General features: G+C 44.1%; 1 protein-coding gene across 1 annotated transcript in view; it reads left to right on the top strand.

The window, feature by feature from the left end:
• Positions 1–3,096: 3,096 nt before the first annotated feature.
• The window catches only part of DUS1L (dihydrouridine synthase 1 like), a 15,286-nt gene continuing 6,892 nt past the window's right edge, over positions 3,097–11,490 (top strand). The window contains 7 exon segments of the mRNA XM_077920174.1: positions 3,097–3,253; positions 5,097–5,343; positions 6,727–6,835; positions 7,592–7,642; positions 9,598–9,710; positions 10,509–10,591; positions 10,817–11,000. Of these exon segments, the coding sequence (XP_077776300.1) occupies positions 5,107–5,343; positions 6,727–6,835; positions 7,592–7,642; positions 9,598–9,710; positions 10,509–10,591; positions 10,817–11,000 (777 nt within the window). The 5' untranslated portion in view covers positions 3,097–3,253; positions 5,097–5,106.

The following is an 11,490-nucleotide window of genomic DNA, read 5'->3' as shown; positions in this document are numbered from 1 at the left end:
GAGTAGAACGTATCCTTTTATTTAAAATGCATCTCTGGGTTATTTGTGGGGCATAGGAATTCGTTCTCCCCCCCCCCCAAAAAAAAAATATAGTCCGGCCCACCACAAGGTCTGAGGGACAGTAGTCCGGCCCCCTGCTAAAATGTTTGCTGACCCCTGGAGCCTGACTGACTGAGTACAGGCAGCCCCCTGTTTACGCATATTCACTATGTGAGCGACTGTATACCCGGAAGCAGTGCTTTTTTTCTTGGTGTACTCAGGGGTACGCATACCCCTAAACATTTTGTGAATCTAACGGGAGAAGAAACTAAAAATATTTTTAAAAATTAGTTTCTTCTCTAGCACGGTAAATTGTCAATTCCGTTGCTATCCCCGATGGCGACCTCATTTCCTGTCATGGTGTTTCCCGAGTCTCAGATGGAATGAGAGTACCCCTAAACATTTTTTTAGAAAAAAAAGCAATGCCCGGAAGTGACCCGGAAACAACATAAAGACGTCACTAGAATGTTACTAAAAGGATGGAGGTGGAACAGGGTGTGGGCAGGGCGGAGCAGAGTGAAATGGGGTGTTTTAAGACTTTTCCAATGGGTTTCAGTTATACACAATTTCACTGATGTGCGCAGTTCCTCAGAACCAGTGGCGTAGCGTGGGGGGTGCAGGGGGGGCGGGCCGCACCGGGCGCAACATCTGGGGTTAGGGCAAATCCACAGGTTAGGGGGCGCAAATCCACGGTGTAGCAGGAACCCCCCCACCCCAATCATTCTGTTTGCACAAACTTCACACACACTCACACTCACACACTACATACGCCACATTTCTGTTATAAATTCATAGAAAATCAACCATACATCGGATTTGCACTGTTCCATTTTTTACTCCATGTGACAAGGACTATCAGAGGGGGGTGGCTTGGTTTCTGGTCAGCCATAATCCCTTCACCATCCCAGCACATCCACAGGAGCCCTGCCCAGTTGCTATGTCAACCCTGATAATCCCAGACAGAAGACAATCAAAATCACAAAGAACAGTGGATTCACCACAGACTGAAACAAAGGACAATGATCAGATCTTCCCTCTGGGGGCAGGAAACTGCAAACTCCCCTTTGTCACCTGGAAAGTACTCATGGGGAGGGGGAAAGGAGGAACCAGCTGGGTGACAGGACACTCAGGTTACCACCACAACTCCTCCCTCAACCCCTCCTTTCTGTAATGTATGCATGATGTTTCTGGGGGTGGGCTTGACCTAGAGGAGGGGAATTTCAAAAGTTTTGATAAGGTCTGGCACACCATCTTTCTGGGTCTTTCCTCTCTCCTGCAAGTGAGGGGAACACCCTGATGCATCAGTTCAATAAAGGCCAAGCCTACAGGCTGCTGTTTTGCTCCAAGTTATCCTGGTTGGTGTCTTTGTTTTGTCCAAGGGAGCCCTCAGATTTTTTCCGTTAACAACGGGTTAGGGGGCGCAAATTACTTGCCTTGCCCCGGGTGCTGACAACCCACGCTACGCCACTGCTCAGAACATAATCTCCATATAAATGGGGAGCACCTCTCCTTCCACCGAGCCTCATCTGTTCTCATAGGCTCCTGCTTGGTCAGTTTAAGTCGGTCCACAGAATTTTGCATTGAAGAAAACAACCACGCCCAAACTCAAATAGTTTCTTCTCTCCTCATTATATGGAAACAAATACAGGAAAGCCACTAACAGTACATTCTTCATTGTTAAAATGTAAACAAGATTAGGACACAATGAAAACCGGTAGCTCTTAACAAGTCTGTAAAAGTTGCTAATAAACTGTTATAAATTGGAACACAAACTTGACAACTGATTCACCTACATGAAATCGTGTACTTATGACCAGGAAGGCCCACACTAGGAGCCAGATGAAAACACAGGGCCAGCACAGGAAGTTGTATCCCTGTGTTGAGTTCTCCAACAGTCCCTTCTTACATATAGTATCTCTCACCCATAGCACAATGCTGCCACATCATGCATTTTCCACTTACTGACTGCTGCTGATAGGGACAAGAAAATGCACAATACAAGGACCTCATCACATAGTAATATAAGTGTGACTACTACACCTTTTGGGAGATCAGAGGAGCGCTTGAGAGAGGTGCTGAACAGCGGCAGTCCTTTTATCTAGTAATTTTCAGTTCTGCCCTTGACTCAAAGGTGGGTATCTCTCTCTCTCTCTCTCTCTCTCACACACACACACACACACATGCCTAAATTCACAGACAGCATACAAAGGCATAATCTCACAACTCAGGAAAGGGTGGGGAGAGAGTTTGGCCCTTGCCCTAGCTACCCCATGCAGCCACATTCCACTCTGTGCTATTATTGCAACCAATGTCGAAGGAAACAAAACCACAATTTCCCTACAGTACTACATGCCTTATTATTATTGTAGGGATGCGGGTAGCACTGTGGTCTAAACCACTGAGCCTCTTGGGCTTGCCAATCAGAAGGCCGGCGGTTTGAATCCCCACAACAGCCAGTTCCTGCCAACCTAGCAGTTCAAAAGCATACCAGTGCAAGTAGATAAAAAGGTACTGCTGCGGCGGAAAGGTAAATGGTGTTTCCATGCACCAGTAGTGGTTTAGTCATGCTGGCCACATGACCCGGAAAAACTGTCTGTGGACAAATGCTGGCTCCTTTGGCCTGAAAGCGAGATGAGCGCCACAACCCCATAGTCGCCTTTGACTGTACTTAACCATCCAGGGGTCCTTTCCCTTTCTTTTTTATTATCATTATTAATTGAATAATTACCCAAAGGTCTCAGGGTGGTTCACAGAACAAAATCAAAATATAAAACCGCAATATATATATATAAATTTTATTTATACCCCGCCCTCCCCAGCCAAGACCGGGCTCAGGGCGGCTAACATCAGGTATATATAAATCAAAATAAAAACAACCCAATAACTCTCCCCCCACACACCTCCTTGTGTTGAACAATTCTCTGGTGTTTTTTGCCCCGGGGTATTCTGCTAACTCGCTGCCCGCCCCGCTGTCGTTGTGAGAGCTTTAAATGCGCAGCTGGCATAAGGCGCTTCCGAGCATGGGCGAACCTGCCCGCTAGGGGGAGGCCGGGAGGGGCCGGGTTTCCTCGCGGCCTCTTTCCGCCCGCGCCTCCGTTTCCGGAGGAGCCCCGTTTGAAGTTGCACCGCCGCTGTGCCGGTCGGAGTGGGATGGCGGAGGCGCCGTCCGGCTGTCTCAGCGCCCTGCCCGGGGCTCTGCTTCAGTAGGAACCAGGTACCGGGGCGGGAGAGAGCGGAAGGCTCGGGCGAGGGGGCCGTGTACTCAGGCAGGCGGGTAGGCGGGAGGGCGCGGCTCCCGGCCTAAGTCCTCGAGGGCGGCCGCCCTGTTTGAGCAGCGCTGGGCTGGGCGCGCTTTAGAGCCGAGAGGCAGGAAAAGGTCCTCCGCCCGGAAGGTCCTCCGCCCGGCAGGTGCTTCGCCTTCTTGAGCGCAGCTCCTTTTCTCCCAGGATAATGCCAGCCTAGAAAGGAGCGCGGAACCGGCCCCTGTTGCTCTATTGCAAAGGGTGTGTGTGTGGGGGGGTATATTACTAGCGCCATAGAACAGCTGCTCTTCCTTCTTTTATTTATCTGACCTTAAGAACATGCAAACCTACCTGGTTGGGATGGGGGAGCCTCCACTGAAGGGTTGGTTTTTTTTTTTTACATTTTCATTTATTCCTTTGTATTTTATGCCGCTTGCTTGTGTTAAGACCTCCTTAGTGGTTTACAAGACACGTTTAAATGATGAATAAAAGCAGTTTAAAACAACCTGCATCTTTAATTAAAATGAACAGTTGACAAAAGAGAGGGAGAGAGACTAAAACACACCTGCAATAGCTTTGCCTCCACCAAAATGTGCTTTCGGTATAGTGTTTAAGCAAGTTGATAAAGCCGTAATCACAACAAAGTAGGCAAACCGAGCAATCTGCTTGCTCTAAGCAAATCAAAGTACTTGCAATCCCCTGCTTAAAATCCCAGCCCTCTGTGCCTCACTGCAGTTTAGTTGGAACTTAAATGCTGGCACCATGGTGACAGAACAGCAGGGGTGGGGAGAGACAGGTGAGTTGCAGAGGGACAGCTGGGGTGGCTCCTTTGCCACCATTGTGCTTCCCCCCAATGTTGCTGTTTTGGACTTAGCAAAATAGTAGGCTGAGGAGGAGGGAATCAGTGGCAGAGTGGGATGTTTTTTGGGCGGCTGTCTCGGGCTGTCCCTCTGTGGCCTGTCTAAGCCACAGCTTGGCCAAACTTTTGGCATGTACATATTTGTCAGCTCTGGACTGGACTGATGTGAGGCAGCAGGTGGGTATCCCCAGCCTTCATAGGACAGAGGGAGTGGTATGACTATCACTTACCTTGAAGCTTTGGTCCACAGCCCCTTTTTCTTGCAATACTTTCCCCACGTGAATGATCTAAGGATAAGAAGATGAAAGTGTTGCATTGGTGCTATTTGTATAGTAGTGTCTTAATATAATATCACTTTTGAGCATTGGCTTGCTAAGGTACAGTAATGCAATTTTTACAATAGATCAGATAAAAATATCAAAATGAGTGTTGCTGTGATGTTATGAATCCTTTTTTTGCAATAATAATAATAATAATAATAATAATAATAATAATAATAATAAATTTTATTTATATCCCGCCCTCCCCAGCCGAAGCTGTAGTATCAGACAGCTCACACTGATGTTCACAGAATCATCAAATGATGATCATAAAATATAAAAAGACAAGTAGTAAATGCAAGATATTCCAAAATATGGGATACTGTGTAATCCTGTAAAAACTCTTATTTGCTTTTGCTCTTCACTAACAATCACCTAGTCCTAGGAGAACATAGAAGAGACTTGCAAGTATCTGAATTGCACATTACAGGGCTCTACAAACATTTATTCTTCTTGCGTTGTTTTATTTTGTGGGGGGGTTTTTTTGGGGGGGAGGAAGGGTTCCCCAAATGTTTTGTGCATTTTTTTAGCATGCTTACTGCAGAGAGCTGTGTATGGAACAAAGCTAAAACTATATAAACTGTTGCTTGCTTACTAGAATCTATTAGAGAACCTTTTGTTTCCGTTTTCTTCCAGTCAAAGGAAGATGCCCAAACTTGAGGGCTTAGAGTTCTGGAGAAACACACTGAAAGGTGCCCGTTTTGTGGTTGCTCCCATGGTGGATCAGAGTGAACTGGCTTGGAGACTGTTAAGTCGCCGCCATGGAGCCCAGCTGTGTTATACCCCTATGCTGCATGCTCAGGTCTTTGTCAGAGATGCCAATTACCGTAAAGAAAACTTGTATTGTGATGTGTGCCCTGAAGATAGACCTTTGATTGTGCAGGTAATAGCTATCACATAATTTTGCTTTATATTTTTATGCTGTCCTTTAATGGTGGCTTTTGGAAGAAATGGCTTTAAAATAGATAGTGTTACAACAGCTATTGTAGAATAATAATTGCCATAACCTTAAGGCCAAAAGATGCATGTCTAGCAAGCCAAACTCCCCTTCTGGGTCATGGAATGCAAGAGTTGAGACAAAAGGACTGCCCAATCCAAGCCCTGCTGTGCTCATGGCAGAAAGCAGGGGCTGTGTCTTCCCCTCCCCCTCGCCTTGACTTGAAAAGAAAATAATTCCTTCCCTTTGTTCTCAGTGGAGTATCACACCAACTTCAGGGCTGGCATGTGTTCCTTGTTCTAGGGGTGTGTCAGGCTTTGATTCTAGCAGATCTGGTTCCTCCCCTGATCCCCCACCCCAGAATGCCTCCTTTTTGCCCTCTCCACCATCAGAGCACCAAGAGCAGAGGAGGGGCTTTAGTTAGGAGGCCTCTGTGGGTACACCTTCGTCTCTGTCTATGGACAAAGAAATTGCAAATTCCTGTGGTCCCCAAGGATGCCCTCCCAAGGACCACTGGATTCTGCTCTTAGGCTTGGAGTGCTTTCAATGTTAGACGTACGTTTCGAGTATGTTTGTGTGGTTATGCAAGCTTGTATCATTATAAGAATAGAAACCTTACATGGTTGATCAAGAAAAAGACCCATACTATTCCTTTTTGTGGCCATTCCCCACTCCTTGTTTATGTTCACTCATCTGATGTCTAGACATGCATTTAATCCATTTAGATCTTTGTGGGAGGGCTAAAATGAATAGTAACAGGGTATGAAACGGTGTGCTGCAGGATGTGAGAAATTAGCATGGAAACTATAGGGCAGATTACTACATAGGCAAAAAATTGGGTGTTTAAATAGGTTTGGGGAAATGATCTTGGCATTAATGACAATCCTAAGTAGTAAGGAGCTTAACTGAGTAGTACTGAAGGAGCGTCTCCACCCCCATTGTTCCACCCCCACTGAGGTTCAGCTCCAAGGGCCTTCTGGCGGTTTCCTCATGGCAAGAAGTGAGGTTACAGGGAACCAGACAGAGGGCCTTCTCGGTGGTGGCACCCACCCTGTGGAACGCCCTCCCACCAGATGTCAAGGAAATAAACAACTATCTGACTTTTAGAAGACATCTGAAGGCAGCCCTGTTTGGGGAAGTTTTTAATGTTTGAAGTTTTATTCTGTTTAATATTCTGTTGGAAGCTGCCCAGAGTGGCTGGGGAAACCCAGCCAAATGGGTGGGGTATAAATAAATTGTTGTTATTGTTTTGTTTTATAAATGCATTGTCATACTTGGGTGTTAAAGTTGCCTCTCACTTATTCTTTGGCTTGTATGCTTGTTTCACAGTTCTGTGCCAATGACCCAGAAGTGTTTGTCCAGGCTGCCTTGTTGGCTCAAGATTACTGTGATGCTATTGACTTGAATTTGGGGTGTCCTCAAATGATTGCAAAAAGAGGTATGTGCAAACCAAAACCTTAAATAATTTGGATGGCAATGCTGTTCACACTTACATGGGCGGAAGCCCCATTAAACACAGTAGGATTTGCATCTTAGTAAAAGTGCATAGCATGGCATTACTAAATGTTCTTGAGCAATTCTAATCTGGATTAATTTGTGAAACTTTACAGTCCAGTCTTAAAAATGTTTACTCAGACGTTGAACATGAATTACCATCCAGTGAGTGCGTTTAGGGTTGCAGGCTTGATTTGTGCAGCAGCCTCTGAATCAGTCCTTAATGGTATATGCATTTTAAACCTCTCATAAAGTTTAAGTGCTGTCTCATGTAACACCCTGCTGAAGCCTTATAATTTAAGCTTCCTATATTTCTCTAATTTAAAAGACTATTTAGGAAACAAAGGAAGCAGATTCTGTAGTCAGGTAATGGAAGGACAGACCAGGCTTCTAGGAACTTTAGTTGGTGTGAGCAGAATATGAATGTAATTAGAAGTCTGTGCTGCAAATTTCAAATCCTTGCAGTTCTGGCATAAAGAGTGAGATAATAGTTTGTTACTATGTTTATTTTCTAAATACATTTTGAAAAAACAACGTTATGTTTCCCTTTCCCTGCCTAAGTAGAAACATGACTGTGGGTCTGCAGTTATAGCTTTCATCTATACTTAACTGTTTTATGTCAAAAACTTTCCTATCAATGTGCCTCTACTAGGCCGTGATTTTGTGGGTGGTTTTTCTTTGTGTGTGTGTTTGTATGTAGGTCACTATGGAGCATTCTTGCAGGAGGAATGGAAGCTTCTTCAGAAGATGAGTAAGTCCATGATGCTCTTGAGAACGGAGTAGGAGAAGAGCAGAATAAATAAAAAATGCAAGGGATTGTCTTTGGAGCTCGTAACAGCAGGACTTGTCATGCACCAAGCAGGGCATTAATTTTGTTCCTAGACACAGGATAGGATGGTTCATTGTATACTATTTGCGGCCTGACTCATTTTTTTGCAAGTTTCCAGCTGTTCACAAATTTGCAGCTGTGTTGAAGCACACAGACATGGTCTCTGCTTATGATTTGGGGTATAAAATGTGGAATTTGCAACCTCGTGTTCAGTGGCTCTGAAAATAATCATGTAGGTGTAAATGGAGCTGTCACCTGTTTATCAATGGGATTATCAGCACATTGCTATTGGGAGGTTGTCACACACACAGGAACAGACTCTGAAGCCTAATCCAGTTTCAGGAGTTGGCGACCAGAAAAAGCTCTGAAGCAACCAAAACTGAGCTTGGCAGGCTGGAATGCAACTTAATCTAGTTTGTTCTAATATCCTGTCTAACCTGTAGCATTGTCATTTGACTGTTGTGCTTGAACCTGCAAATCCCAGTCAGTTATGACGCATAATAGATGGTCTTTGGCAAGTTGCTCTTAATTGGCTTTAGCAGATTGTTGTGAAACTAAAAAAAAAAAGAAAAGAGTTTTGTGGAGGAAAGACAGGATGTAAATATAACAACTATACATACACAGTGTGCATTCTTTAATTTTTAAATTTAAAAAGGAGTCAGCAATTTTAGAGGTCAGTTGAGGTGCATTGTTCATTAATGTATCAAAGAAGTGAAAAAAGGACAGTAAAGCTGTTGAGAAGGGGGGGAAATGAAAAGGAACCCCCTGATATTATTTAAAAGCTGTCCTATAACACGTTTGGGCAGCTCACAAAAAAAGAAATCAGCAATTAAACATAGAATTTTTAAAAGCATTAAAACTACAGCAGATTAAAATCAGAGAGAGCAGAGAATAAAAATCGCATAGCTAAACAAAATTAAGACAACAGCTTCATTTAAAAGGCTTGGGAAAATGAAAATATATTTGCCTGGTGCTGAAAGGATATTGGAGGAAGTCCCTGGCAGGCCTATCAAGGGATAGCATTCCATAGCCAGGGAGTCACTACTGGAAAGGCCCTTTTGCCCCTAACCACCTGCTGGTGGGGGCAGCTGATAGAGAATCTCAGATTTCAGGGTCTGGATAGATATATGTAGGAAGAATTGATGCTTTAAGCAGTATGAACACACTTTTGTGGAAAATATGCAGAGTAGGGTTCAGTATTTCGTGCCTTTGAGGAAATACCATTTTGGGTTTTTTTTACTCCATATAGTTACTCCTAGTTCTGCCTCCAAGCATTCGTCATTCCACTAGCCTAATTTGGAAGGGGATGGTTAGTATTGTCAAACAATTAGGAGTCGGAATCCTTGCTGCAAATCCTTCTGCAAATCAGAATCTACTGCAAATCGCTCAAGAGATCTACCAGTAGATCCCATCTACCTTCTGCCCATACCCGGCAGATAATATAGTATAAGCAGTACATTGGGTGAAAGGGGGTGCTGCATTAGAAGCTGCCAGAGAAGACAACTTGCATCCCAGACTTTCCCTTGGCCTGCCCCTATATCCCCCAAAGCTTCTGAACAGTGTTGGGATGTGTTGCACAGTATTGCAGTGCAAGAGAAGGAAGTGTCCTAAATGCGGTGGAGCAATCTTGTGCCAGCAGAACTGCACTGTGTGCAAATTTCATCCACCCCATTTTAGGCCCTTCCACCCTACCCTTCAGGTACAGTTCTGTGTCACACAGCACAAGCTGTCCCTCTGAATAATCTCTTTGGCTAGTAAAATGGTCTGCAGTGGGGAGGTTGCATGGGCTTGCCGCCGCCTTTCACAACCATTGGATACGGCCCATGATCTTTTGACTTCAACCAATTTCACAACTGTTATCTTTGTCTGTTTTCCAGTTGTGTTGGCTAATGAGAAGCTCTCTGTTCCCATCACGTGCAAAATCCGTGTTTTCCCAGAAATTGTCAAGACTGTGAAATATGCCCAGTTGCTGGAGGAGGCTGGTTGTCAAGTAAGAAGCTGGCTGTTCCTGTTTTGTTGCAAGCTCTAATATTCTTCATTCAAACATATATATACAGTAACTCAGTGATTTATTTTTTTAATAAGTCAAAGTATTTTTTGACAAAGTTAGAAATAAAAATTCAGGGAGGGATCCAATGTCACATTATGTTGGTTGTTCTATCAAGGCAATTATTTCAGATTGCCAGACAGAATGAACCCCTTTCTTCCTGCCCCCACTGCTCTGGATTTTGCCCCCTCCTCAAAGCCAATTTCTGGGGGAGGGGGAGAAGCCCCATTTCACAAGGGGAAGTCCTTGCACGGGCTTCCCCTGACAGTACTCATTAGTCGAATCCTGCCCAGCTTTCCTGACTTTGGCTGTTGTTTTTCAACCAGCTGGAGACATACTGTTTTCTCCTGTGAAAAGAGCCAGTAACATATTAGAAAAGAGAAGATTGCTGAACGATCAAAATGGAAGCGAGCAGGAGAGATTCCCAACAGTGCTCTTGCTCTAACTGTATATTTAGAAGAAGCTGTAGTCCCATATCAAAGTTTCATTATTGATTCAAATTAATCCGGGATAAGGCTTACAAGATGAGCTCTATGTATGATTTATAAAGACACGGCCCTGGTGACCATAGATAATTTAGCTGAAATGGGAGGATTCCCCATAAATCAGAATCCCAAGCCAACATGTGATATACCGGAAGCAAGGAATCCTGCCATATTTCATATGCTGCAGCAAAGCAAATGTACCAAAGCTATGTGTTCGTCTTACCTGCATTGAAAAACAAATACAACTCTGTTCCAGCTGCTGACTGTCCACGGTCGCACAAAAGAACAGAAGGGGCCTCTTGCTGGCGTGGCCTCCTGGGAGCACATACAGGCCGTGAGGTAAGGGAACTACAGCTTGCAAGGTGTTGGGGAGGCAGTTTTCCTAACCTAAACCTTTGGCTGTGGGGTGAGATACATACAGCTGAGGGGAGGGGTATTATGTATGTTGCTTTAACAGCATTAAAATGTGTTTTGTTTCCAGATGCTCTTGAGTTTGCTTTCTGTTTTAGCTTTACTTGTGCATTTATTTGATTGTTGCTTTTGCGTTTCTGTCTGCTGTCATAGAAAGGCTGTAAACATCCCTGTGTTTGCAAATGGAAACATTCAGTACCTCAGTGATGTGGAACAGTGCATTCAGAAGACAGGAGTTCAAGGTGTCATGAGCGCAGGTAGGAAGAGAGAGCTGCTCCTCCTGGATAATTGTGTAATAAGTCTGTTTAGATATTTTATAACACAGCCCAGATTCAAAGGATACTGAGTAATCTTGCTCCAACTATGGTTATGTGCTGTTGCTGCTGTTGTTGTTTTTTATGCCGCTTGTGAACATTAATGTAAGCAGTTCGGAATTCATGAAGGTTACTTAGCTAGAGTAAATTTTAGAAGTTTCAGTAGAGAGGCCAATCATTAATTAGAATAGGGCTGACCTTGGTTAACAGTTGGGATACTTACCTGGAAAAATAATAAGGTTAATTTAATAAATGGAGGAAGCAAATTTTTTATGTGCAAAACTGGGCACAGCAAATGGATGATAAAAGGGTTGTTTATGCATTGGCCTATGTAAGTAATACTGTTAAGAAAGTTGTCCAAGCTTATAAGATCTATCACTAGAGGTCCAGGTAGTGCATAAGGAGCACAAATACAAGTTCATTTAAAAGGAAGAATTTACTGTTGGGAGCAGTAAGTTCCCATACTTACAGATTAATTCCTGCAAATCTCCCCTTCCCCCCAAAAAAAGAAAC

The sequence above is a fragment of the Podarcis muralis genome, chromosome 2, assembly GCF_964188315.1.
Source record: "Podarcis muralis chromosome 2, rPodMur119.hap1.1, whole genome shotgun sequence".
NCBI classification, from domain to species: Eukaryota; Metazoa; Chordata; class Lepidosauria; order Squamata; family Lacertidae; genus Podarcis; species Podarcis muralis.
The sequence above is the reverse complement of the archived record's forward strand: the minus strand, read 5'-3'. Positions and strand labels throughout refer to the sequence as shown.